This window comes from Ptychodera flava, assembly GCF_041260155.1.
Source record: "Ptychodera flava strain L36383 chromosome 3 unlocalized genomic scaffold, AS_Pfla_20210202 Scaffold_27__1_contigs__length_13241970_pilon, whole genome shotgun sequence".
In the NCBI taxonomy this organism is placed as follows: Eukaryota; Metazoa; Hemichordata; class Enteropneusta; family Ptychoderidae; genus Ptychodera; species Ptychodera flava.
Window position 1 is genome coordinate 3,475,410 of NW_027248281.1, and position 27,995 is coordinate 3,503,404.

Consider the following 27,995-nt stretch of genomic DNA (forward strand, 5'->3'; position numbering starts at 1 on the left):
AGATAGCTCTGACTTTTAAGAGTTGAAGAACTCCCAATGTGGGTCATGTGACTGACGCTCATGACATTGACTGCTTTCATACAAAATATCAGGCCAGAGATTAACACATGGAAGATTGTTTTATAAATAATGCCATTTAAAACATGCCATTTAAAACATAATGAATACACTGCATTTGACTTTCGGGCTATAAAAAAAGTCTTAACTTTCGATTAGCTGGCCAATCATGGTAAACTTAAGGTTCATCAATTATTACACATTCATCTGATCATATCATATAAAAATACCGTCAATGACAGTGTGCTCATATTTGGTCCATCAAGATATATTTTAACCAGAAAAACAGTAATGACAAAAGTAAATAAGTCTGAAACTTTAGGTACTGGAGGTCAACTTTAGGAACAGGCTTAGCAGAGGAATGTTTCAACACAGTCCTTCATGGTTTCAGCAGGTCTGTCAATATGTATCAGTTCATGAACAATGACAGGAAATGACTTGAGGTCAGTGGAGTAGGCTGTTTAAGTCACTGCCACCACTCCTACACATAATAAGTACACTGGATACAAATAGGTTAAAGGTTATAGAAGCTCTGACTGAGATGTGATGTGTAGGCTGGTTAAGTTAATACCACTACTCCTGAACATTTGCAAGATTTCCCCTTTTTCTACCTCTTTGCATATTTTTGACACTGACATGTTCATTTAAACAACAGAACATCTAAACCCTGGGTCTACCCGTACACCAAATACTAAGATGGTAGGTCAGCAGTTTGGGAGCTTTTGCATCGGACTTTTGTAACAAATTACAAAGCTATCAGACAAGTAATTTTGAGAACACGTTTTCTTGACCAAAACTGACAAGTGACCCCATAAAGCATACCGTGAGGATAGTAGTAATGTCTTAATCTGCATCACCAGACTCCTGACAGAGAAACCATACTTTGTTATTTATTTTAAGGCACTTAATTTTTCTGTCTGTCGGCAGAGCATGTCTGCATCTTTCAATGAGATTCTTTTATTTTTTGATACAAGAAATGTAATGGCTTCTTTATATAGGATTTCCGTCATGTACTGTGGAACAAATCTGTAAAAAATCAGAAAATTTACAGGATGTATCATTAATGTGTTCGTTTGAGGATTGGTGAAAAATATCAATCAATCATTACATCAAAGCCGCACATTTTTACATGGTTTTACGACTTATCCGGACACCCAAGTTTCTATATCATCAGCGAAGTTGCTGGGTAATTAGCAAGTTTGGTGTCCGGATAAGTTGTAAAACCACAGTTCAAGATGCATGAGAAACCACACACAACCTGTTTCGAAATGTGAGAAAATGTTCAGGGACTGCAGCTCTTTCTTGTGTTGGTCATGTTACTAGGGTACACATTTGTTTCGCCTTTGCTTAACTCTGAATTAACACATTCTTGCCTGCCAGAGCATATTTGTGTGATGCTACTCAGCATTCACTCTTACTTTACTCAGATACATTAACAATGAGTTCATTGTCATTAACCAGTGGTTGTAAGTGACTGTTTACAACTTGTGACATGTACTACATAGAATGAGCCACAATCTTCAGTTGATATTGTATGTGACTTTAGTTCTATTCCCTGATCTGAGTCAGTGTAATTATTCAACTTTCAAGAAAGCAAAATCACAGTCGCCTTTACTATATCTAAATATGCAACATTGTCACAAAGATCAAACATTTGCTTTTCACCATCCTGAGATGACAGAAACATTTTTTAAACCTTTTTAAACAATTTTTACGCCAGGAAAACTTACAGAGAGGTGAATTTAACCCTGGTTGATATCTTTAAATTGTGCTCAACTAAAAACTAAGTAAGATAAAAAAATCTGAGACACAATTTGGAAGAGCGTTGTGACAGCTTGCATTCCAGCAAGTTTGAGTCAGATATTTTTAAGTATTGAGACAAAACATGGGTAAAACCGATTTTTGAAAGGTTATGCAAATTACCTGCCATGTGATAGTTATGTAAACAATGGTGACACTGTGGTTACCAAAATCTTACCCTATATCTTGGCCTTCAGAAAATGTATAATTTAAGGGGGTTCTGAGCTTATTAACTATCAGAGAATTGTTAGATTAACGAGGTCAATTTCTTGTCTTGGAACCTTAATGCTCTCTCTCGAGTTCAAAAGGTGTATATGGCCAAGCATACAGCATTGTAACAAGATGGCTAACGTGAGTGCTGTCATACTTTCATACTGCCTGTTGCTGTCAACAACTTTTTTGTAATTCACTTTCAGTGATTTTATCTTGCTCTGGAACTGATAAGCTATCCTGTTTAAATCTTTTTGTACAGCCCTTTCAGCATTTTTTTTGTAAACAAGGCTGTCTCTACAGGTTCCACCTAGCATTCTCTGTATACTTTCATCTGCCCAGACTGAGATAAGCAAACTGATCGTCAAACCAATTATTGTCATGGAATGTAGTGCTCTGTTCGGCAGCCGTGACGAAAGAAATTGAATGTTGGTTGTTGTTTGTTATACGTTACATTTAGCTGTTGCGTATGGGCGTTTAAAACGGCTCTGAAGCGGGTCAGTCCGTCCACACAATGAGTTGCAGATAGAGTTAATACCTACACAGGCTCAGGTCTGGCCGGCTGAACTGTCTCACATTTGAAACGTTTCAGAAGCAATTCTGAGCATCCATTCATAACTTTTGTGCCCGTGTTTATCCATTTATGACTTTGTTTGTGTACCGTCTATTTACTGTCTGTTCTGTGCTGTTTTGTGTCAACGTTTACAACTATTGTCTTACGAATTCAGACCTAGTGTCATTGGATTATGGATTGGTATGATTGCGATTATTGGACCAGAGCCATTTCAGAGGCATTTGAATGGCCATGGCACAACTTATGAGTTTTTCAACATTTGAACTTCACAATCTATTCTCAGTGTTTTTTGGACAAAAACGCCACATTAACCTGTCAAGCCATTTAGCAAAATAGCCTTGTAAAACAGAGAGTCATTTGGCCAGATAACAAGTAAATTGGCGGTCAACTTCAGTGGTCTGGTACAGCGATTGTAATACAAAAGTCAGCAGGAAGCCCAACTCTGGCCATAAAATTGATACTGATACTACAGGCTGCGTAAACATCGCACAGTGGTACAAACCATTTCTCTCATGGTGTATCTTAGAAAAATAAACTGAATTGAATGAAGAATAATTCACAATTGACACCGATTGAGATTACCCGCTGATTTTAGTGTTTGCAATTGCTGTACCCAACCAGTGAAGTTGATCGCCAATTTATTTGTTATCTGGCCAAATGACTCCCTGTCTCACTAGGCATTTTGCTAAATGGCTTTGACAGGTTAATGTGGTGTTCTCCGGTGTAACATAAGGTCATGCTATTACTATACATAATGCCCTCTTACACAAGAACATAAGTCCCTCCAGTCCAATGAAGCTAAAGTGAAAAATTTAATTTCCGTTATTTTGCATGTAGTCAGCAAATACATGTGAAAATAAATTCCTTGTGAAAAATTATAAAATACTGTACAATAAACATCAGAAAGCGAACATATTTCTATGATATTAAATACAGTATGAAACACTCACAGTATGTTGTTCATGGATTGCTCCTCCATACTACGTACAGTTTTCTTGTCACTTGTAGTAATGCATACTTCCCATCCTGAAAACAGACTGTGATAGAAAAAGTGCAAAACTTTTACAGACTGAAGTTTACATACTCAATTAACATTACCAAATACTTTAGTGTGGTACAAATGATAGGCTCTCACCTTTGACCTTTGGACTGGGTGCCATTGCTTTAAACGCCATGCTTGGTACTATGTAATTTGGATCCCGAAATGTTTGTTGTAACTGTACATACATACAGGTAAATGCATTTCTTCATCAATTTCCTGATTTGCGGATGCCAATATTTATTTTATAATTAAGTCTTTATCATGTACACAAAAGCATACCACAATTATATGACAAGATAGAACAGTTTCATTTTTGACCAAAGCATGCTTAATTTTGGGTACACACCTACAGTCCTTTTGTGAAGTTGTCTTGGTTTATTGTTTGAAGTAAGAATATATTGAAGCAAACTCCAAACAGAACACTCTATTTTCAAGGGAGACAGGGGCATGGCTTTTGCAACTATAATGCCCATTCTCTCATAAACAATAAAATCCGTCTCCGAAGCCAACCTTTGTGTACATTCCAGTCATATATATTCTAGATAAGTTCAATAGAGTGTTTGAAGTAAGAATATATTGAATAAACTCCAAAACCAACACTCTAATTTGAAAGGAGACAGGGGCATGGCTTTTGCAACTATAATGCCCATTCTCTCAAAAACAATAAAATCAGTCTCCGAAGCCAACCTTTGTGTACATTCCAGTCATATATATTCTAGATAAGTTCAATAGAGTGTTTGAAGTAAGAATATATTGAATAAACTCCAAAAAGAACACTCTATTTTGAAAGGAGACAGGGGCATGGCTTTTGCAACTATAATGACCCATTCTCTCAAAACAATAAAATCAGTCTCCGAAGCCAACCTTTGTGTACATTCCAGTCATATATATTCTAGATAAGTTCAATAGAGTGTTTGAAGTAAGAATATATTGAAGCAAACTCCAAACAGAACACTCTATTTTCAAAGGAGACAGGGGCATGGCTTTTGCAACTATAATGCCCATTCTCTCAAAAACAATAAAATCAGTCTCCGAAGCCAACCTTTGTGTACATTCCAGTCATATATATTCTAGATAAGTTCAATAGAGTGTTTGAAGTAAGAATATATTGAAGCAAACTCCAACAGAACACTCTATTTTCAAAGGAGACAGGGGCATGGCTTTTGCAACTATAATGCCCATTCTCTCAAAAACAATAAAATCCGTCTCCGAAGCCAACCTTTGTGTACATTCCAGTCATATATATTCTAGATAAGTTCAATAGAGTGTTTTGAGTAAGAATATATTGAATAAACTCCAAAAGAACACTCTAATTTGAAAGAGACAGGGGCATGGCTTTTGCAACTATAATGCCCATTGCTCTTATAAACAATAAAATCAGTCTCCGAAGCCAACCTTTGTGTACATTCCAGTCATATATATTCTAGATTAGTTCAATAGAGTGTTTGAAGTAAGAATATATATAAGAAAATCCAAAACCAACACTCTAATTTGAAAGGAGACAGGGGCATGGCTTTTGCAACTATAATGCCCATTCTCTCAAAACAATAAAATCCGTCTCCCAAGCCAACCTTTGTGTACATTCCAGTCATATATATTCTAGATAAGTTCAATAGAGTGTTTGAAGTAAGAATATATTGAATAAACTCCAAAAGAACACTCTAATTTGAAAAGAGACAGGGGCATGGCTTTTGCAACTATAATGCCCATTCTCTCATAAACAATAAAATCCGTCTCCGAAGCCAACCTTTGTGTACATTCCAGTCATATATATTCTAGATAAGTTCAATAGAGTGTTTGAAGTTAGAATATAATAAGAAAACTCCAAAACCAACACTCTAATTTGAAAGGAGACAGGGGCATGGCTTTTGCAACTATAATGCCCATTCTCTCAAAAACAATAAAATCAGTCTCCGAAGCCAACCTTTGTGTACATTCCAGTCATATATATTCTAGATAAGTTCAATAGAGTGTTTGAAGTTAGAATATATATAAGAAAATCCAAAACCAACACTCTAATTTGAAAGGAGACAGGGGCATGGCTTTTGCAACTATAATGCCCATTCTCTCAAAAACAATAAAATCCGTCTCCGAAGCCAACCTTTGTGTACATTCCAGTCATATATATTCTAGATAAGTTCAATAGAGTGTTTGAAGTAAGAATATATTGAATAAACTCCAAAAAACACTCTAATTTGAAAAGAGACAGGGGCATGGCTTTTGCAACTATAATGCCCATTCTCTCAAAAACAATAAAATCCGTCTCCGAAGCCAACCTTTGTGTACATTCCAGTCATATATATTCTAGATAAGTTCAATAGAGTGTTTGAAGTAAGAATATATTGAATAAACTCCAAAAGAACACTCTATTTTGAAAGGAGACAGGGGCATGGCTTTTGCAACTATAATGCCCATTCTCTCAAAAACAATAAAATCAGTCTCCGAAGCCAACTTTTGTGTACATTCCAGTCATATATATTCTAGATAAGTTCAATAGAGTGTTTGAAGTAAGAATATATTGAATAAACTCCAAAAAGAATACTCTATTTTGAAAGGAGACAGGGGCATGGCTTTTGCAACTATAATGCCCATTCTCTCAAAAACAATAAAATCAGTCTCCGAAGCCAACCTTTGTGTACATTCCAGTCATATATATTCTAGATAAGTTCAATAGAGTGTTTGAAGTAAGAATATATTGAAGCAAACTCCAAACACAACACTCTATTTTGAAAGGAGACAGGGGCATGGCTTTTGCAACTATAATGCCCATTCTCTCAAAAACAATAAAATCCGTCTCCCAAGCCAACCTTTGTGTACATTCCAGTCATATATATTCTAGATAAGTTCAATAGAGTGTTTGAAGTAAGAATATATTGAATAAACTCAAAAAGAACACTCTAATTTGAAAAGAGACAGGGGCATGGCTTTTGCAACTATAATGCCCATTCTCTCATAAACAATAAAATCAGTCTCCGAAGCCAACCTTTGTGTACATTCCAGTCATATATATTCTAGATAAGTTCAATAGAGTGTTTGAAGTAAGAATATATTGAAAATCCAAAACACAACACTCTAATTTGAAAGAAGACAGGGGCATGGCTTTCGCAACTATAATGCCCATTCTCTTATAAAAACAATAAAATCAGTCTCCGAAGCCAACCTTTGTGTACATTCCAGTCATATATATTCTAGATAAGTTCAATAGAGTGTTTGAAGTAAGAATATATTGAATAAACTCCAAAAAGAACTCTCTAATTTGAAAGGAGACAGGGGCATGGCTTTTGCAACTATAATGCCCATTCTCTCATAAACAATAAAATCAGTCTCCGAAGCCAACCTTTGTGTACATTCCAGTCATATATATTCTAGATAAGTTCAATAGAGTGTTTGAAGTAAGAATATATTGAATAAACTCCAAAAAGAACACTCTATTTGAAAAGAGACAGGGGCATGGCTTTTGCAACTATAATGCCCATTCTCTCATAAACAATAAAATCAGTCTCCGAAGCCAACCTTTGTGTACATTCCAGTCATATATATTCTAGATAAGTTCAATAGAGTGTTTGAAGTAAGAATATATATAAGAAAATCCAAAACCAACACTCTAATTTGAAAGGAGACAGGGGCATGGCTTTTGCAACTATAATGCCCATTCTCTCAAAAACAATAAAATCAGTCTCCGAAGCCAACCTTTGTGTACATTCCAGTCATATATATTCTAGATAAGTTCAATAGAGTGTTTGAAGTAAGAATATATATAAGAAAATCCAAAACAACACTCTATTTTGAAAGGAGACAGGGGCATGGCTTTTGCAACTATAATGCCCATTCTCTCAAAAACAATAAAATCCGTCTCCGAAGCCAACCTTTGTGTACATTCCAGTCATATATATTCTAGATAAGTTCAATAGAGTGTTTGAAGTAAGAATATATTGAATAAACTCCAAAAAGAACACTCTATTTGAAAGGAGACAGGGGCATGGCTTTTGCAACTATAATGCCCATTCTCTCAAAAACAATAAAATCAGTCTCCGAAGCCAACCTTTGTGTACATTCCAGTCATATATATTCTAGATAAGTTCAATAGAGTGTTTGAGTTAAGAACATATTGAATAAACTCCAAAAGAACACTCTAATTGAAAGAGACAGGGGCATGGCTTTTGCAACTATAATGCCCATTCTCTCAAAAACAATAAAATCAGTCTCCGAAGCCAACCTTTGTGTACATTCCAGTCATATATATTCTAGATAAGTTCAATAGAGTGTTTGAAGTAAGAATATATTGAATAAACTCCAAACAGAACACTCTATTTTCAAAGGAGACAGGGGCATGGCTTTTGCAACTATAATGCCCATTCTCTCAAAAACAATAAAATCAGTCTCCGAAGCCAACCTTTGTGTACATTCCAGTCATATATATTCTAGATAAGTTCAATAGAGTGTTTGAAGTAAGAATATATATAAGAAAATCCAAAACCAACACTCTAATTTGAAAGGAGACAGGGGCATGGCTTTTGCAACTATAATGCCCATTCTCTCAAAAACAATAAAATCAGTCTCCGAAGCCAACCTTTGTGTACATTCCAGTCATATATATTCTAGATAAGTTCAATAGAGTGTTTGAAGTAAGAATATATTGAATAAAACTCCAAAAAGAACACTCTATTTTGAAAGGAGACAGGGCATGGCTTTTGCAACTATAATGCCCATTCTCTCAAAAACAATAAAATCAGTCTCCGAAGCCAACCTTTGTGTACATTCCAGTCATATTATTCTAGATAAGTTCAATAGAGTGTTCGAAGTAAGAATATATTGAATAAACTCCAAAAACAACACTCTAATATTGAAGGAGACAGGGGCATGGCTTTTGCAATATAATGCCCATTCTCTCAAAAACAATAAAATCCGTCTCCGAAGCCAACCTTTGTGTACATTCCAGTCATATATATTCTAGATAAGTTCAATAGAGTGTTTGAAGTAAGAATATATTGAATAAACTCCAAACAGAACACTCTATTTTCAAAGGAGACAGGGGCATGGCTTTTGCAACTATAATGCCCATTCTCTCATAAACAATAAAATCAGTCTCCGAAGCCAACCTTTGTGTACATTCCAGTCATATATATTCTAGATAAGTTCAATTGAGTGTTTGAAGTTAGAATATATTGAAAAAATTCCAAAAACTAGAGATGTTAACAGAATGTTTTGAGAAGAATCTCTCAAGCAAATCTCAAATAAAGATAGTGGCCAAAGGTCCCTGAAGTACTATAGACTGGATACAAAATTAAATATCAGTATTTTCATCCTATTAACCAAGCACATTTTAACTTTCAAATTAACATTGTAAGTAAGTTCTGTTGAATAAGTTGAGACTGTACATACTCAGAGAAAGCACACTGAAGAGACAAATGTTTGAAACTTAAGAAGTTCAAGGTCATCAAAAGCATTATAAGGAATCATGTAACTTTCATTGCACTGTTATACACAGATTGCATAATTGCTATAAATAGCACATGAGGAATCTTACAGCCCAGCTTTACCATAAAACCCTATCACTTTGACCACTCTTTTAATTGACCACTCTATTTTTTTCCTCAAAAAGTAATTTATTTTATCCTTACCAAGTCAACCATAAATGGAAATTAGAACTTTCTCTATCTCTATCTCTATTGACTATTTGAGCAATTTCTTTTAGATATTAAACATACAGGGCACAATAAATGACAGTTCAGAATAGTCAAAGTTGGGATTCAGGAAAGTTGCCTTTACATGTTTTAATCCTCCAAGATGGTAAGCATTTCACTATGAACTGTCAAAAAAGTTGAACTTTCTGATAACTCTACAATAAAATTATTTTGGCTTTGATGATTTCCTAATCAATTCAATTATTTAAAATCATATTAATTATTTTTTCTGGGTGAATTGATAGGGTTTATACAGTACAAGAATTACATACAATGTAAGTCAAACTTTGACCAAAAATGACAAAAAATTCCTTAAAATACAACATTTGCATATTTCATCACACTTGAACAAATCTAAGTTGGGTTATCCCTAGGGACCTCTATACCAAATAACAAAGCTGTCTGACCAGCGGTTATGAAGAAGAAGATTTTTTACCAAAAACGCCTTTTTTGGCATTAATTTGCCTATTTTCAATAATATCAAAAAATTAAAAAAAATAGTTTCTCAAAATCATATTTTTCATCTACACAACAAATATCAAATCAGTAAGTACTGCGGTTCTCAAGATATTTGAGTGGACGGACGCCTCACAAACGGACATACATACATACATACATACATACAGACTGACGACGGACGGATACCCATCCCAATAGCTTCTATAGACTATAGTCTATAGTAGCTAAAAACAACTCTAATTAGAAAAGAGACAGGGGTATGGCTCTTGCAACTTATAGTGGCCCATTCTCTCAAAAACAATAAAATCTGTCTCCCAAGCCCATTATTGTTTACATTCCTGTCATTTGTATCCTGGATAAGTTCAATTGAGTGTTTGAAGTTAGAATATATTGAAAAAATTCCAAAAACAACACTTTAATTTGAAAAGAGAAAGAGGTATGGCTCTAGCAACTATAATGGCCCAGTCTCTCAAAAACAACAGAATATGTCTCCGAAGCCCACTTTTGTCAACATTCCTCTTATTTGTATCGTATAGACAAGTTTAATAGAGAGGTTGAAGTAAGAATATATTGAAGAAAATCCAAAGAGACAACTTCAATTTGAAAAGAGACAGGGTCTTGCAACTATAATGGCCCATTCTCTCACACACAATACAATCATGTCTCCGAAGTAATGTCAACATTCCTCTAATTTTTATCCTAGTTAAGTTCTAGAGTGTTTCAAGTATGAATATATTGAAGATAATAAAAAAAACAACACTCTTATTGGAAAAGAGACAGGAGCATGGCTCTTGCAAGTTTAACCCTTTTCATGCCAGACAGTATCACTTCCCCATCAGCCAAGTCAGTTAAAAGCCGTATAGAGCCAAAATATGATGTATTTTCACCCACTTGGCTTGGCCTGTTATAGCATCTTTAGTAAAAAATCAAGTATACAGTATTTATGTTTTGAACAGCTTTCAATATTATGTTAAAATACACCATATGGAATATGTTGTGTTTCATTAATTTTAACCATCTTGACCTGGTGGTGAAATATGGACTTTGCAGGAAAAGGGATAATGACCCATTCTCTCAAAAACAGTAAAATTAGTCTCGGAAGCACATAATTGACGTTAATCAGAAAACTTAATCAGAATTTGAAAGCACACAGGGGTTCAGTATTGGTCACTCTGGTCTGACAGATGGCACATTCCAAAGGCAACATATGCTGAAATTTGTGTAATACATTTCCTAGACAAGTTCAACTAAATGGATATGAACGGATAAATCATCACTATGTCCCTTTGAGAACACACGGACAGATGCTCAGGAGAGATGCTGGTGCTAGCTTGATAACTAACCTAAAACTTGAAACTTCATTGTGTAGGAGTAAAGACTGTAACATGTGATGTCCTGGATACTTAACCTTTTCACCACAATGGTTTTACCCAAACCATTGTTATCAGAATGGTGATCTTGGACCTGTTTCCAGGGAACCAGGCTAATCTCTAGAATGTGAATGTCAAAGTCTGTATATTGACTCAAGGATGTTTACTCAAGACTGAAGTTAACAGATATGATATAATATAACAAATGCCCAGGGTCCTCTCGAATGGGCAGATCGTCCATGTAGCCGACACGAACACGAAGTGTCTGTTACCGGCTACCGAAAACTATGAAAAAGAGTAAAGAATGAGCTACAAAACCACTATCAGTTTTAAGTTGCAGGTAGAGTAAGTCTGTACCTTTGTATAAAATACTATAAAAATAGTAGAAATGAACAACCAGCTGAAAGTTAGTTGAGGAGACCTTAACTGCATATCATTTGCATCTCATTGTCGGCTACATGGACTGTGTGCCCTCAAATGTGAGAAACTAAAATATGAAATATGTTATTTTTTATCGCTTTTGATGCCCATAAGAGCATGGAAATCTCTGATACTTCCATTCCATGTTTCTAGCATTCATCTAACAGTACACAAATTTCTGTTCCATAACTCATAAAACAGTCCAAGTGCAGTATTGGTGTACCTTCCAAAATACACATATGCAAGGCCCTAAAATAAATTAGTTAGAAAAAGAGGGTCAACAATTTCTCATATCTATCTAACCGCTGATTCGTTTGGCACCATTTTGAGGAATCGGAAACCTTGAACATGGTCCTAACATCTGTACCAAATATCAACACAGTCTGTTCAGCAGTGTTTGACTTCTTGTCGTTACGGACAATTTCACTCTCGACATCCACTCAACCCCATCACAATAACTTGATGACCTACGGTCATTAATGTTAAAAATTATCAAATGGTACCGCTTCTCTCCCCTACCGCGCAGAACAGCACTCTGAGAATGATGTAGCACAACGTTATAGCTAGGTCCCATGGCATTTGAGGAGGGACCCTGGTTATACCTCAGGTACGTGGAGTTGCCGTGTAGTAGTTTCTCTATCACGGTCCCTCCACAAATGTGGGGACCGTGCGCGTGTCTCTATGCGTACACGGCAACTCCACCTTACCCGTGGGTTTTGCTAGCTTACATTACACTTGCGGTCCACTGTTAAAGATCGTATACAGTTTTTCGATTTCATGACGTGCAGCTGCTTGGGTAACACTTCGTACACTGAAAAATTGTAACATACCGTGATATTCGGCAGGATTCCTGAAGAATCAATCAAACGCAGGGAGCGTGGGCCTACATGTACGTCCTCTCAAAACGCAAGGCAGCATGGCGATAATCTGCGCATGCGCTCTGCAACGATTTCGACCTGGGCGTTATCATTGCGACCAATGAAAACGCCCTGTCTCCTTATCTCGGGAACTGCCTCTATCTTGCCTGCGGCTCCTGGACGTCGTAAAGCAGGAAGTCGGAAGTTGAAACCTTTGACCTTTACGTTGTTTAGATGTGGGCAAACTTGTAAACATATTTCCCAGGGACCAAAGTTTGTGTTGTGAAGCGTAGTTCTCTCTCTCGCTCGATCGATCGCGTTGTGTTGCCAAGGTTTTGTCTGCCATCCACCGCAATAGACAGTACTAGCCAAGGTAAGCCCATGTTTAATCACACTATCTATGGTTTGAGTATGACAAAAGTGTCTGAAAAATCGATTAAAACTGATTCAGTTCATTTTCCCGTGCGCGAATCGTTTGACATTCACAAATGTACATTGTGTCCAATCACGGTCCGTGGTTTGATAAGGCACTTGTATCTTAGCTGCAAAATTGTAGCTATACGGTGCACTGTGAGGCGGTCGGTGTTTGGTATTTTGCGACCTCGCTCACCAGTAGAGCTACAATGCTAAAGGCCCTGTAGCGTTCAAAAACACTTCTAGGACGCAATTACCCACCTCAGGTAATGGCGGCTCACAGAAACACGCTCAATGTTGCACAGTTTTTGGAACGCGATCGACGTGTTTGAACAAATACCAAACCCCATAACCGTGATTTACATCACAATAAGTTCATATTTTCTCAAATAATACAATTAGCTAATAATGAACTGGGTACATTAAAATATAGTACTGAAGTTGTTCACAAAAAGACAACTCTTGCTTGTTTAACCCTTTCACCCCCAGTTCCCTGTATACAGGTCCAACTTTACCATAGAAAACAATGGATTTGGGACATAACATAGTGGTGAAAGGGTTAATAGAGAAATAAGCTCAATAAGCTGATTTTTCAGTTGTATCATTTGGGAGATTTATTGTGCTGAGGACTTCATTTCTTTAACATGTTGTCATAATGTATTCTGGTTGTTCCACAGGTTTAGTGATGGAAACACTTACAGCAGATTATATCAAAGTACTGAAGTGGACTGTGGAAAGAAAAATGTTTTCTTCTGTGGAAGTGCTGGTACAGGAAAAACAACTCTGGTGAAAAAGATCATAAGGGCCTTACCAAGAAGAGCAGTTGTCACTGCTGCAACAGGCATAGCTGCTAGCCAGTATGACAATGCATTTACAATACACAGTTTTCTCGGCATCGGAACCAAGAACAATTCGCTTTCAACAGTTTTGTCGAACATCAACAATAACCCAGATATTCATCATCGTATCAACAACATAGATGCTATCATCATTGATGAAATATCCATGATAAGCAGTCAACTGTTGGAGCTTATCAATAGCATTTTGCAGAGTGTTCGTGAGAATGAGGAATTATTCGGTGGCGTCCAATTGATTGCCTGTGGTGACTTTAAACAGTTGCCACCTGTTCCTTCTAAAACTGACATCGGTGATTATGCTTTCAACTCCGAACTGTGGTCACTAACATTTAAGCACCAGTGTGTATTTGACCTGTGTTTTCCGTCAGGAAGATCATGAATTTGTGGACATTTTGGAAGACATCTCTAATGGAAAGTGTAGCCAGAAAACCATCCAGGTCCTTTCAAATCACAGAAATGAACTTGATCCTCAGAACTTCAACATGGAATTCATTCCAACAATATACACTCACAATGTTGATGTTCGGCATCACAATATGAGTAAGTTACTGGAACATCCAGGTGAAATCCACACGTTTAAGGCAACTGATACAGGCAGCAGAACAGTCATCAACAAGCATGTACTTGCAGAAGAAAAGTTGCATCTGAAAGTTGGTGTACCAGTAATGTTGATTTATAACTGCTCCAGCAAGTTACGAAATGGAACCACAGGCACGGTAGTTGTTTTGAAGAAGGCTTGCCAGTGGTCTGTTTTCCAGCTGCCAATCAATATGTTAGGGTCGGCCGAAAAACATGGAGAGTTGAGGCTGGTGGCATTGGGAGTCAAGTGTGTTCCCGTACTCAAATACCCCTCAAGCTAGGGTGGGCATTCACTATACATAAGTCACAGGGATTGAGTTTAAACGCAGCTGAAATACACTGTAGAAACGTGTTTGCTCCTGGTAAGTAGAATCATTGTGTTTGATGTTACGGTCTTTGGACACTTACCTGGATAGAAACAATAAACTTGCAAGTGATATTATTTCTTTGTTTTCATTGCAACATTTCATGTTTCTGAAAAAAGAAGGAAATTTCATTCATACTGATATCAGTTTCACCCTTTGAGTGCTGTAATTTTTCCTGCCAAAAGTTAGGTGCAAAATTTAATAATTTTGGGAATTGTTCTGTAATCTTTAAAATACTTTTTGAAAAAAGTTGTCTGGTTGAATTTTGTAAAGGCAACAAAAATCAACTTTGGTGCTCAAAATTTGTTTCTTGCAACCCCCCCCCCACCAACAAAAATGTTTCATGGTATAGTTGCAGGCGATGCCAATTAAAAGATAGAATTAAGAGTCTACCTAAAAATGTTGGAGACATTTGAAGCTTTACTGAGTAATTTTATTGGGGTGCAGCTCATTGAGCTTAACTTTGTCAAAAAAAAGATCTTGCCTCAGAGAAACTTATCAACAATAACAATTGTTATTCAAGAAAGTAGAGGATAGATAATGGACTAGATGTTCAAAGGTATAGCTACTATCAATTTAACATGGAGTACATTTCATTAACCCCTGACAATTATTAGAACTATGTTTTTGCTTGGAAGAAATCATCATTTTTTTCACTTTTCACAGGGCATCTGTATGTTGCACTGTCCAGGGTGCGTACACTCCAAGGTCTACGTCTCGTAGGTTTCAGCCGTAGCAGTGTAACAGCACCACCTCCCGAAGTGTTAGCTTTCATCCATAGCATCCAAACTGGCAGCCAGTATGTTCCCAGCCATCGAAGAATCAATTAACCACCGGTGATGATGCTGATGATGCTGATGACTGGCATGATGTCAATGATGATGAAGTCAACTGGGCCAACAGTGTAGAAAATCTGCTATCAAGTGACAGCAATGTTCACTCTGACACTGAGGACATCCACCAAATTCTTGACACAAGCGATAATTACTTTTCATCCCCTCCACTGCATTTCAATTTAAAGTTTTTCCTGACATCGCTGACAGACGACTCCATATTCTCCAAAAATCCAGAGTCACCAGCTTATCAGGTTAATACTATTTTACATGACCTGCAACAACCAGGCAAGTTGATGAAGGTAAAAGCTTTCATTGAAAATCAGTGGAGAAAAATATACACCATTATGAAGAAAAACAGTAAAGGAACCCTTGACAAGGCAGATTCTCATGAGAGAAAGACCTTCACCATGCATTTTGAAGAATTACACCTCCACATGACAAGTGAATCTGTGAAGAGGGAGTTTGAAACTGTATGCGGTGTACCCCTTACAGCCAACCACATTGACTGTATGGCCACCATGATAAAAGAAATTGCTGACATCATGAAAGCAGAAAAGCAAATCAACCTATCTACTGTTGAAACACCTGACATAATAGAATCAGGGAAAACTAAAATTCGCTACATTGGAGGGTGGGCAACACGAAAATGCCTGAAGAATTACCAACGTTACCTGTCACTTTACAGCTCATCTTTGGAACATAGTGTCCGCACTTCCTTGCATAGACACTATGAGAAGAAGACCATGGTAGAAAGTCTCATTTGGACATCCCATTATGCACATGAGCATACACAACATAGAGATCCCTGTCAGTAACTAGTCAGTTAACTAGTCAGTAACTAGTCAGTTAGCGTCAGTGGTGAAAATCTGCTGGGGCAACGGAGGTTCCTCTATGAAGAATGCCGTACCATTAAAAGATTTGCTGAGATTCGCCCACCAGCTGATGTCTGCTCTCGCTTGCCTGTTAAGGCGTATGTGATGAGACTGTCGTGAGACCGAATTTGTCACATCGATGAGTCGCCCGCAAAAATGTGCGCCCGCCACGAATAACTCTTGCCGCCCAGTTGAGTTTGCCGATTAATTGCTGAAGCTCGCGTTTCGTCGCTCGCCGCTTTGGAAGCCAATATTCCAGGAGGTCGCTTACTTCTTGTAGCTTGGTATCGTCTAGGGACAGAGTCCGTGTCTGCGCGTTTATCTCGATCCCTAGGAATGTTAAAGGCAGGGGGAGCCTATAAATACCCCCTATCTCCCTGGGCATTCATAATCCAACATGAGTGGCACATGATAACAGCGTCAACGAATGCTCCCGAAAATCTGGAGCTTTCAACAACCATGGTGTAAATTAAAGTATTGTTCCAACATATTACGTTTTGTGAATACTTGTGGCATCACCTTGTTGGCGAAATTCTCTCATTTTTACCATTTTAAGTTGATTTTTGATGCCAAAACTGCTTCGATGCTGTGTTCGAAGCGTCCAACAAACAATAGATGAAAGCATTCAAACAGCTGCCAATCACGAGGGGACGCGCAAAGGTGCAAACGATCAAACATTTGTTGTGTACATCCGATCGATTACGATGTCAACAATGAATAAACGATTCTTAGAACTGAGCAAAATACTTGACCAACGGTTACTGAACACGAGTCTCAGATGAGTTCAGACACAAACGGACTATTTTATGGTTTCAAGCAGATTGCCTCTCCCTGTATGTTTGTTGATCTGTGTACCTCTAGGCCTATGAATGGGTGACGTGTATGTTGACCTGCAGTACGATATTTTACGATAGATCTCTTTTGGAAGTATGTTGTCGCCTAGCCGATGCCGTGTGTTCCCGGCGTTATACGGCCTCCCACCACAGCTCTGCTGATTGCCATGGACAAAACCGGCAACATGCGGATCCAATTCGGACGGAACACGAAAAACTACTTTTCGAACTGTTTTCGGCCAAAATCAACTCGATTCCGATCTATGCAGCCAACCCAAATCACTCAACCGCTCACAGACCCATGCAGTGGACGGCCATTGGATACGTTCACGCCACGATTATACAGGTGCCCATGAGCTGCATTATTTTCTGTCGGGTCGGGGCGATGAAACTAAATCGCGATTGCTTCATCTCTGTCAGATTTGACCGAAAAGAGACACTTGACATAGATTATAGCATCAAATGTTGACCGTTCAGACCGAAACATCATAAAAGGTTTGAAAATCGCCGTGATGTCGTTCTTTTCTATATGTTTCTCTGAGCTTGTTTTTTACTAAATTGCTCTGACGTTTTTTGAAATCTTAATCAACTTTTCTTTCCCAACCAGGACACAACATTACCTTTTTACTTTCATAGTAACTTAGGATTTATTTAATTCGCAGATTAATAGACTCTTATGTTCTTCCTCGATTGCCTGTGACTGATTTTGCTATCCCGATACCGATATTGCGTTCGCACTCAGGTGTCTTGAAACTTACTTCATTCACTGGAATAGTTTTCGGACAAACTCAAGAAATTCGACAACTACTAACGAATAGTCGGCAAAATTTACAGAGACTAGCAATAATAATTATGGTTATTTTACCGTCTTTAGCTAAGCGGACTCGCTTGGCGGAAGCAGTATATATAACGTTCTGAGTTCACATTTTTACCCTACCGTGTGAGTGTAGTATTCGAACGGGTGAGATCATAATCTTACGCTGTTCCGAGTGGCCTGGAGATTTTTTATAATATACAATAAATTGACCTTATTAAAATTACTCTGTTTTACAGTGCTTGGATATTGATATGTTTTCTATACTTTTTTACTTTTGATTTGAAGTCTTTTGATTCTCCATTGGCGGCAGCACATGTACGGTTACAACCGTCATGTGATGACCGGAGTGTGCTTGTAAAGTTGTCGGCAAGTTATCGGGAAGTTGTATTTGGAGGCTGCAGTTCGGCATTTCCTACATCTTTGAAACAGGGATTACAGTAATCTTTCATGTGATGAACATTTTTGAACGTCTTTGCAATGTGTTCCCACCATGAGTTTGAGCTGATTCTTTGTTTGTAAAAATCGTCAGAAATGGGTCCAGTGACCGTGTTAAAATAGACACAGATGTAAAACCATTGCGAGGAAAATAGTAAGAAATTCACGTTGCAATATTTGCTGTCGTATTTCTCAGCAGGAACAATCATTTTTTACACGTTGTGTATAAGAACAGCAAGCATGTTCGGCGGTCAATTGCTTCTATCATAATGATCTTGATCGCAGCTATTTGGCGAGAAGACAGCGGGTACTTATAATCTCGCAAAATTATTGATATCATGTCTTTGTATAGAAAATTTTCGATCGGAGGCAGCTCAAATCAACAGCCATGGTATATTGGGAATAGTGTTCTCACTGGACACCGAACTACCTGCTATCAACAGTACGTTATGTACCATCGGCGGTAACACATTGGTCGTAATCTTGTCTAATTCTGCCCCGCCTTTTGTACCGTCCAGAAATTTCAAAACTAGATTTTTTTTACCCTGACATATAATACAGCGACCTTGCACACTATTGATCATTCCACTGTTTCTGTTGGGATTTGTTGGTTTTTTAATTTGTTCCGTGGCCCCGGTAAGATTTTTTCAATACGATACACAGTTTGAATTTTTTTCAAGGTAAATTTAGTATATTCCCAGTTTGTGGGGTAAAGTTGTCTGGAGTGAAAGTTTGAGTTGACGCTGATAGAGTAGACGTCGAGCCCGGCACAGTTGACTGAGATCCGGTCGGTTTGAGGTCGTTCAGTCCACAGTTCTGTATGATCACCGTTCGGCATTTGGGTGATTTTTTTTTGGTCAAAGTAATTCAGTAACAATATACGCCAGATTCCTTGTGTTGTTTTTGTCACTGTCATACGCGTATACGGACGGTTTTCGATTAAAAACGGTAAAAATATCCTGTGCTTGTAAATGCGTGCAAAATTTATTCAGTGACTGTTTACGCAGCAGTCGTAAATACGACTAGGATTTACCACCACGTAACAACTGTAAACACCGCATCAACAGTCCATACGAAAATTTTGTGCTGAATCGAGGGAGATAACAATTGCGGTAGGAAAGGTCAGTCCACCATCTGTCAAAGTTGTTGATCGGAAAAATCTTCACTGTTCACAAACTACATGAGTGGCTGTTATAGTTGTACACGTAGTTCCATGGAGATTTTCCACTGTCCCTTGTTACGAGCTATGTTCAAAGTGCGTCAAGCTACGAATATTTTCATGTATGGAGTTACAGACATCGGTGAAGTACCGGCTACATTTTGTTAAAAACCCTTGTCTGTTTGTTCCTCGTGTTGTTTTTTGTGTCCCTAAGTCGACTGGCTCTATGTGCGTACAAACATAGCAGTCGGGATTAAATTTCCTGGATAAATAGATACACTCATCGTTTATTCCGCCTCTGACGCAAAGATACACACAGTTTTACATGTACCACTCCTAGCCCTGGGATCGATTTCCATACCTTTAAGCATTGCGTAGGCTCGACCACCTTATCCCAGTTTATGGAAAACCAAGTTGCTGAAGTAGTTGTTGCAAGGCGTTAAATGCTTGTTCGCACGCTAGTTTAGAGTCTGCGATGATTAGGAAATCGTCGAGATACACGATGACGACATCATACCCTTTCCTGCGCATCATTCTAGTAATACTTTGCGTGATGCGAGTGAAAATTTCCGGGCTCTTCGCTGCACCGAATGGAAGGCGTGTGTCGACCATGTATGTCCAAGTTTTATGCTGCGTGATTTGTAACGTAGGCCCGTAGCACGCTGTGAGTCAATACTTATGGGTACAGAGCGATAAGCGGATTTCAGGTCGACTTTGGCCAGATACGATCCTGGCTTGCACATAGCGACAGCGTGATCGATAGTTTCATATTTGAACGAGTTTGTAGATGCATATGAGTTCACGCTTTTGCCGGTAGGTTGGCTGCAATCGTGAATGAGTCTAACCTTGTTTGATTGTTTCTTGGGTATAGCACCGAGGCTGCTTATAATGTGCGGTTTACTGTTCGTGATCTTGTAATTTCCTGCTGATATCTCGTGTAAAATTTGTTGTTCAACCGCCTCGCAGTAAGCTGGATCGGTGCATGATGCATAGTTCGATCGTTCCACTTTTTGAAGGGGGGTGCCAGGGTCGATGATGTCGAAACCGTATTTTATGCCGTTTAGAATGAAGTCGCGATCCATGTCGTATTTGAGTTCGTTTTCCCATTTTTCCAGGCAATCAGTCAGAGGGCTAGCTACCTTATGCTAGGCTTGACCACCCAGTTCTTGGCTGAGCAGCGAATTGTGGCGGTGTTGTGGGTGGTCTTTGCGGCAGCCGTCCTCTATGCACACGTGCGCGAAACGGCAGGAAGTGCGGTTGCAGCCGGCTGGTTTTTGGAAATCAAAGCAGATTTCGGTTTCTCGTGTGACAAAGTTGCGGCGCGCAGTGTCCTTCGTAGTGTTTTTTTGGGTTGTATTTCTGTTTGCCTGTCGTTTATCAAGGTGATACAGTGATAAATGGAGGTCCACGGAACCCCATGTGATTGAGTCCGTCGCCTGTTTCTTGCGATACTCGTGATCATACGATAAAACTGATGATGTCGTAAAAGATTGCGCGTAATCCCCGATGTTAATTGTGTGATCGAGGTACGCCAATGTGTCCTTCGTGGACATGCCGCGGTTAATCAACGTCTTTAAGATTCGGGCGTGGTGGCTGATATCCACTGAGGAAGGGAAACTTGGTCAGGTTTCGGTCTACGCTTGGCGGTCCGCATAACTAGCTTCATGTCCCCTTCCGCTGCTAGTTCCGTCTCGTCGGAAGAGTCCAGCGAAGCAGTCTTTGTGGTTATATGGTCCGGAATCAGTAATGGTTTACGCTCATCCTTCGTTAGATTTTGGGATGTGGTGCGCTGGTCCGATACAATGTCTTTTAGCGCGTCGTTGCTGAAAGCTTCGAGGAGTTTGTTCAGCTCTTCATCTTTGGCGAGGGACTTTGTAGTCGCCCCTGTTGTTTCTGTCCCGTGTGTAGGTTGGTCTTGAGGTGCCTGTTGTTTTGCCGGTTTTGCGTCTAAGTTGTTCCATGCCCAGCGGAGCAGTCCGCGTTGGCCTATAGGCAGTTTAAGTCCGATGATGTCTTGATTGTTGAGCCGCTTCAGGACATCGGTTGATGGGATGCCTTGTGTAGTTAGCACGTCATGTGTATCCTCCGTTAGGCCTGCTGCCTCACACCATTCGCGGAAACTTTGTGCTTTGTCTGACATTGTTGCTATTCGTTGGCGGGAACAATAGCTTTGTGGACAAAGGTTATCCACATGTGAACGCTCTGAGGTCGAAGCCAATTCTGATTAACTATTAGGTAGCCTCGTCCGGAGACCGTCCCACTCACAGCCTCGAACCCGGCCCATTTAAACTACAATAAAACAAGTATTATTGTTCACCAAACAGTACCGGCGAGGAGGCCTCCTCCACATCTCCGATGCAGCATTTGAATTTTATGTTGCTCTGGAGAAGGAGCGCATAATGCTTATGAGCAACAGCAACTTCAACACTCACAAAGCCAATCTACTGATCTGGGTTCGTAGTGAATTATTGAGGAACACTTCTTTAAGGGAACAGTTCATTTCAATAATGGCTCCACCAGAAGACGCTAGTCTTTTTCGGGATGGACAGTTCACCGCAGAAGGTCTGGTCCTCATACGCGAGATTTTGGCAGACATAATACATCATTATGTCAATATGGGTGCTGCCCAGTTTGTACAACAGCAAAGATGCGCACTTAAATTAAAGAAAACTGAAGCCCACAGAAGAAAGGTGATGCAGCGGGATCAAAAGTCTTCTGAAAAGAAAACCAAGATGTGCATCGACAAAATCAAGGAAGACTGTAGCGAAAATAAAGGCAATTCACATGCAGCAGTCTATGCCAAAGTTGTAGAGAATCCAAAATACTTCACATCCCGTTTGTACACAAAAGATGAAATAAGAACCTTTTTCGGCTTGTATGATTTACGGTTCGTTCAGCGATACAGCAAGGACAAACTCAATGATATTTTAGTGAACAGAATCAAATCCTGTGAAAGAATGCCAAAACCGAATAGAGTGTAATTAAATCACTGGGTACAAACACATGGCACTACTGCATGTTCAGTTTTGTAGCGGTAACTTGCTGGATCCATGCCCAAATGAGGTAACAGAAAATAAGGTAATATATAGGTTATGAAAGCGATCATTTCTTTAGAGTTTGTTTGAGATCCTGTTTATCGTGAGATGGTGAAGATATCTTGAGTTTTACCAAATTTCGGGAAGAATTTTCTACATATTTGGTAAAGAATATTCTCTGAAACTACTTGTCCATTTTTTCTCAAAATTGAGTTTAATGCATAGAAGGGTGATATCTTTCTTATATGTTCAACTTGTTACAAAATTCATTTTTGGGTTATTAGTCAAAATTAGTCAAAATTCTTTTCTCTCCATAACTAAGGGTTCTCCACAGGAATACATTTCTACAACAAAAGAATATGCAAATTATGCATTATTATGTAAACTGGTCATCCCTCTGTTTTTCTAAGCTGTGGTGAACACTGCTACTTATCAAAATGCTATGAAATCAAGGTTTGATAGATGTCTTCATTGTAGCACCAAAATATTTTGCAGGAGATACTGAAAATATTTTATTGCAACCAATTTTCATACATTTGTTACCACGTTTTGATTATTATAATGGAGCGGACAGTGAAATTTTGAAAACTTTGACATTGATTTTGTATATTTGAAAATGTCTGTGTCCTTGACAAGTCTCACTGTATAGAGAATATCTAACTGTTCATGCTTTGAATGACTCCAAACCAATACATCAGTTTACTGTAAATACTTAGTATTGGGCAATTTCGAAAGGTTTTGTACATGGAAATAATTCTTGTATTTCACGGCAAAGAAATTTGCCTACTGTTGACTGAAACTATGCAACGTATTACATCTCATGTTAACTGATCAGTCACTGCTGTAAAGATTAAGGTGATTGTCTACATAGCTACTGCAAATTGTTTTAATCAATACAAAATGATGAGTCACACTGACTAATTATTTCAAAGCCTAAAAACACATGGAAAAAACATATTTACAACCATTATGGTCTACAGTAAAAAGGCAGTGATGCTCATCAGACCTGTAATATTACATTTGTATTTCCATAAGCTCCGTCCAGGACGTTGCAAAGCAGCACTTTGAAATGGCAAAAAAGTAACTTTTACAAATTTAAATCTGACTTTGGCATGGTTTCGCACAGAAACTGTAAAACACCTCTTTATTATTTACAAAATAAACAGCCTTTTGTTACTGTCTAGTACAAGTAAGATTCCATGCAATGCCAGAATAGTTGTTTAATTTTCTATATTTACTGTCAGACAGTAATAAACACAGTTCCTCATCAATCATGTTCTCTCTGTTTTCTTTTCTTCCCTTGTAAAGTGGAAGGCTTAAAAAAAGAAAATTGTTCTACTTTTCCAGAATTACATTTTGTGGTACTTGCTGATTGCCCCAAACATATTGCATTGATACCTGGGCCATACTGCAAGTAAGAAGGGTTGTTATTTTGGCCATTTTTACCTCGTTGTTGGCAGAAGATATTCTCGACCAAATTGCTGTTTGCCCTTGCAGCAACAATCCCACACCCAGGATATTTTGAAAAACTTGCACTGCATATCTCCCTTAAACCTAACAACATTGAGCTAATGTCGAATCTAGCCTTGTCGGAGAGTAGCATCTTATTCTTTTCAGAAGCAGACAAACCAGAGAGTGAATAGACACTTCTTTCCCATCTTCTGAAATATTCCAATATTTCGTCATTTTCCACCAGTCTTGGGTCATGTGTTGAAAGGAGTGGGTTCCAATCCTTGAAATTTGCAATTAGCTTGCTGGTATTGCTGAGCAAAAAATAACTGCATCTTAATCCTGCAATTCAGCGTCTGATGCTCCCTCACACTCCCGGTATTTCTTGAACGCCTTTAGAATCAACAACATCAGCAAAATTACTACAAAACATATGACACAAACTTTCATTGTTTGGTATTATTTTAATGATATTGTTTGAAACAAGTCATCAATGATGACAGAGTTCACACTAGTTCGATGTTGTTTACATCTCTGGTACTTGGTGTTAATTGTTAAAAAAAGATGACTTTTTACAGATAATTGTAAATTGTACTTATTGCAAAATTTCTGGAGAGCAATTGTGGATAAGGGTCAAGAAATCATATGATTATACATGTCCAAGTACATTGGTCCTTTAACCAGTTTGGATGAAATTAATTCAGGGTGTCAAAGTATTACATTTTGACAAGAAAAAAATGTGACCATAGTGACACCTGGTGGTCATTTTAACAAAGCTACAAAATATTGAAACAAACATAATGAGTGTGTACATGTCATGACACAATAACCCTGTACCATCTTTGAACAAAATTACAGTAGCTCATGGCTGTATTACTTAAGGTTCTGCAGATGAAAATTATCAAACAAAATGACTGCCCGGTAGCCATTTTGAATCATATCATGACCTAAATACATAGGTGCCCACATGAACATCATGATACAATGGCCTTGTGCTACATTTAAAAGAAATTCAATTACTGGGTCTGAGTTGGGGCTCAAAGAATGAAATTGTATGTGACAAAAGTCAGGTTTGCTTATATGTCATGACACATTAGCCTTTTGCCAAATTTTAACAATATTGGCTAATGCATGTCTGAGCCAGCCAGCCCCCCCCCCCCCGGCCTATTTGAAACATAGTGCAATAGAAAATCACATGCAGTATGGCTAGACTAGTCTTGCATTCCTACCTTCATTAAATATAACATGTCTCTATTCAACACATCCTCAGCCAAATGGTTGCGCATCCGAGATGCAGGGCCTAGATCAAAATGTTCCGGTGTTAACCTGTGATGCAGAGGGAGACTGTGTTTATCCTGGTCAAATCTGAAGGCATCTTTCCAGTACTTCCAAAGAATTTTGCCATTGCCTTGCTGAAGGGTCCGTGTCGACCTGCCAGTCTCCGAACTTTTCTCAATTCCATTTCGAATTTTTTTGAAGTTGTGCTGAAACATTAAAATGACATTGTGACCAAAATATCATTAACTTGCTCTACTTTTAACTTTAAGTTGGTTTAAACTTATATTCTAGCTGATTAAAGGAATTTTTTGTATCACTACAAAATGTATTTCAATATCTCACAGGTCTGTTGTTAAATAATGTCAAAAATGCATCTTTTAACCTAACATTTTATAGACAATAATGGCACCTACCCAGGGATCCATGTAGAAAATCATAGGTTCATGAGTGTACAGGTTTAGAGTTGTGAATTTCTCCCTCACAGGATCCTTCCCCTTAAAATGCAGTTGGACAAAGGAACGGTTTGCCTGTCCCCCATCCAAGCAACAGAAGGTTACATGAAAACCCCCTTTCCGCAACCACTTTACAGAATTCCAAAACTGTGTGTATAACGTAGCTGGATCCACTTCCCTTGTTGGCCAGTGAGCAATTGGAAATCTGAATCCTGTATTACCCAGGAAGACCATTTGAAGCACATGGGTTGCTGTGACAGTGGTATCCTCTCCTAAAAAAGTAAACCGATATGCATTATCAGAATTAGATATACCATATTAATTACGAAGAAATATGTTTACTCTATTAATTTGATTGATGGACACACCTACGTAGTGTATTTGAGTTTATACTTTCAATACCATTGTATTTCTAACCTTAAAGCCGCAATTTTCAATCCTACGTAGTGGGTGTGAGTTTATACTTTCAATACCATTGTATTCTAACCTTAAAGCCGCAATTTTCAATCCCAGGTTCTCGTATTAGTGGGATTCTCCTCCCAGTCAAACACTAGCCAGTAAGAAATTTGATTTCTATAACATAATTACACAAACTGATCTCAACCTTTTGGTGCCTTTTGTTTATCCCACAAACTGAGTTTATACAAGAGTTTGATTACGGTCGGTTCAAATCGCCAACGGTCATGATTCCCCACCACCAACACTCAAATTTCCTAAAAAATCCTCTTCCAGACACGTTAAAATTTGAATATAACCACTGAGTTTGGTCAGTTGCAGCTTCGCGCTGACCGCTTGGCAGTCTATCTGTGTTTTTAAGGCTGGAAAAGCTAAAATGTGGCTTTTTTCTGGAGTGTGTGCCTGTTCGATGTCCACTTACACAATGAACGCAGGCATAGCTTTGCCCCCTTCTGCCTTTAACTTAACCCAAGAAGTCAAAGCAAATCATTAACAAGCTAGAACCATGTACATATTCAGTGCTTTCGTAAGTTTTTTAACAATAGGCTGAAAGAGAATATCAAGCGGCTAGTAAATGTCGCCGATAACAAGGGGAGAGCTTGAGAGGGGATGTGCCCCCTCTTGCCCTAAAAAATGTAGAGAAGTGAATGTCCTAATATATAGTGACATGGCATATTAAAGCTCCAGTAGCTGCATCTTTTCTGTATTTTGATAATGCAAAAGCACCATCCAATCTCTCAAGATATGTATTTAATTCTAAGTCATTCAGCCGAAGTACCTCAGTAATAATTACATTTCAAACAGTGGCAGGTCACAAAACTCCTTGTACACATGTGTAAAGACTGGTGGCAGCCAAAAATGATTCTTGTGTTAAGAGCCAAGTTCTGTGTTGACGGTAGTGCATTGAAACTTTCTGTGGCCAGACTTAAATGTTTCCTTAGTTACTTTTGGTTTAAAATTATTACAATAAAAATACTACAAATTGATATAGCTAATGGTGCTTTTAGGGTTACAGTTGGCCTCACTTTTTTATTAATAATTACCTGATATTATCGTCTGCATATCATCATTTTCATCTCCAAGACAAACAAGTCCAACCACTTCTGCTCCTTCAGCAGTAAACTTTATTTGCAAATCTTCCTGCAACAGAGAAAGTGTACGAATAAAACAGATTAGAATAACTCTGCTTCACCATGTTACTCAACTACAGTCACAGGCTGCACAGACTGTATTAATATTATTGAGTTTTTCTTATTAAATTATAGCTAATTGTCCTAATGCCTGCAAACATAAGGAATTAGAACTCATTTACAGTCGACAAGTTGTGAGGTATGGCAGTTACATGAAGATCACCAAGTGCCACTGTTTCTGACTAATTATTCTGTTTCTGACTGATTATTGTGATAGTGTAGCCAAGGTAATAAGATGGTAGTACAGAGTATCACAGTCAGTCATTTAGAAAAATGCTTTGAGGTGAAGTCAACTATAGTACAAAAAATGCACATTTATCCATGCTAAATGTTAGGAAGGTATCAAACCTGAATTGCCATTTCATCCAGTACTATTCCTCCATTTCTGCCTTCAATTGGTAGACATGTATTGTCAGCTTCCCGTACCATCCATTCAAGTACTGCATCATTTAATCCAGGATTCTGATCAACGCAATTTTTATACATACTTAGAAG

The 27,995-nt window shown here is 38.2% G+C and overlaps 1 protein-coding gene and 1 long non-coding RNA gene across 2 annotated transcripts; both read right to left on the reverse strand.

Annotated features, from left to right (window-relative positions):
* Positions 1 to 903: 903 nt before the first annotated feature.
* LOC139126483 (uncharacterized) lies at positions 904 to 12,596 on the reverse strand. Its single transcript, XR_011550590.1, has 3 exons — positions 12,447 to 12,596; positions 3,592 to 3,678; positions 904 to 1,083 (listed from the first exon to the last, which is right to left on the reverse strand). It is a non-coding gene; the product is annotated as an uncharacterized lncRNA (long non-coding RNA).
* Positions 12,597 to 24,460: 11,864 nt separating this feature from the next.
* LOC139126459 (uncharacterized) lies at positions 24,461 to 27,995 on the reverse strand. Its single transcript, XM_070692515.1, has 5 exons — positions 27,849 to 27,995; positions 27,354 to 27,450; positions 25,816 to 26,126; positions 25,354 to 25,608; positions 24,461 to 24,517 (listed from the first exon to the last, which is right to left on the reverse strand). Exons 1-5 carry the CDS (start codon positions 27,984 to 27,986, stop codon positions 24,461 to 24,463), a joined length of 858 nt encoding a protein of 285 aa, XP_070548616.1. The 5' UTR covers positions 27,987 to 27,995.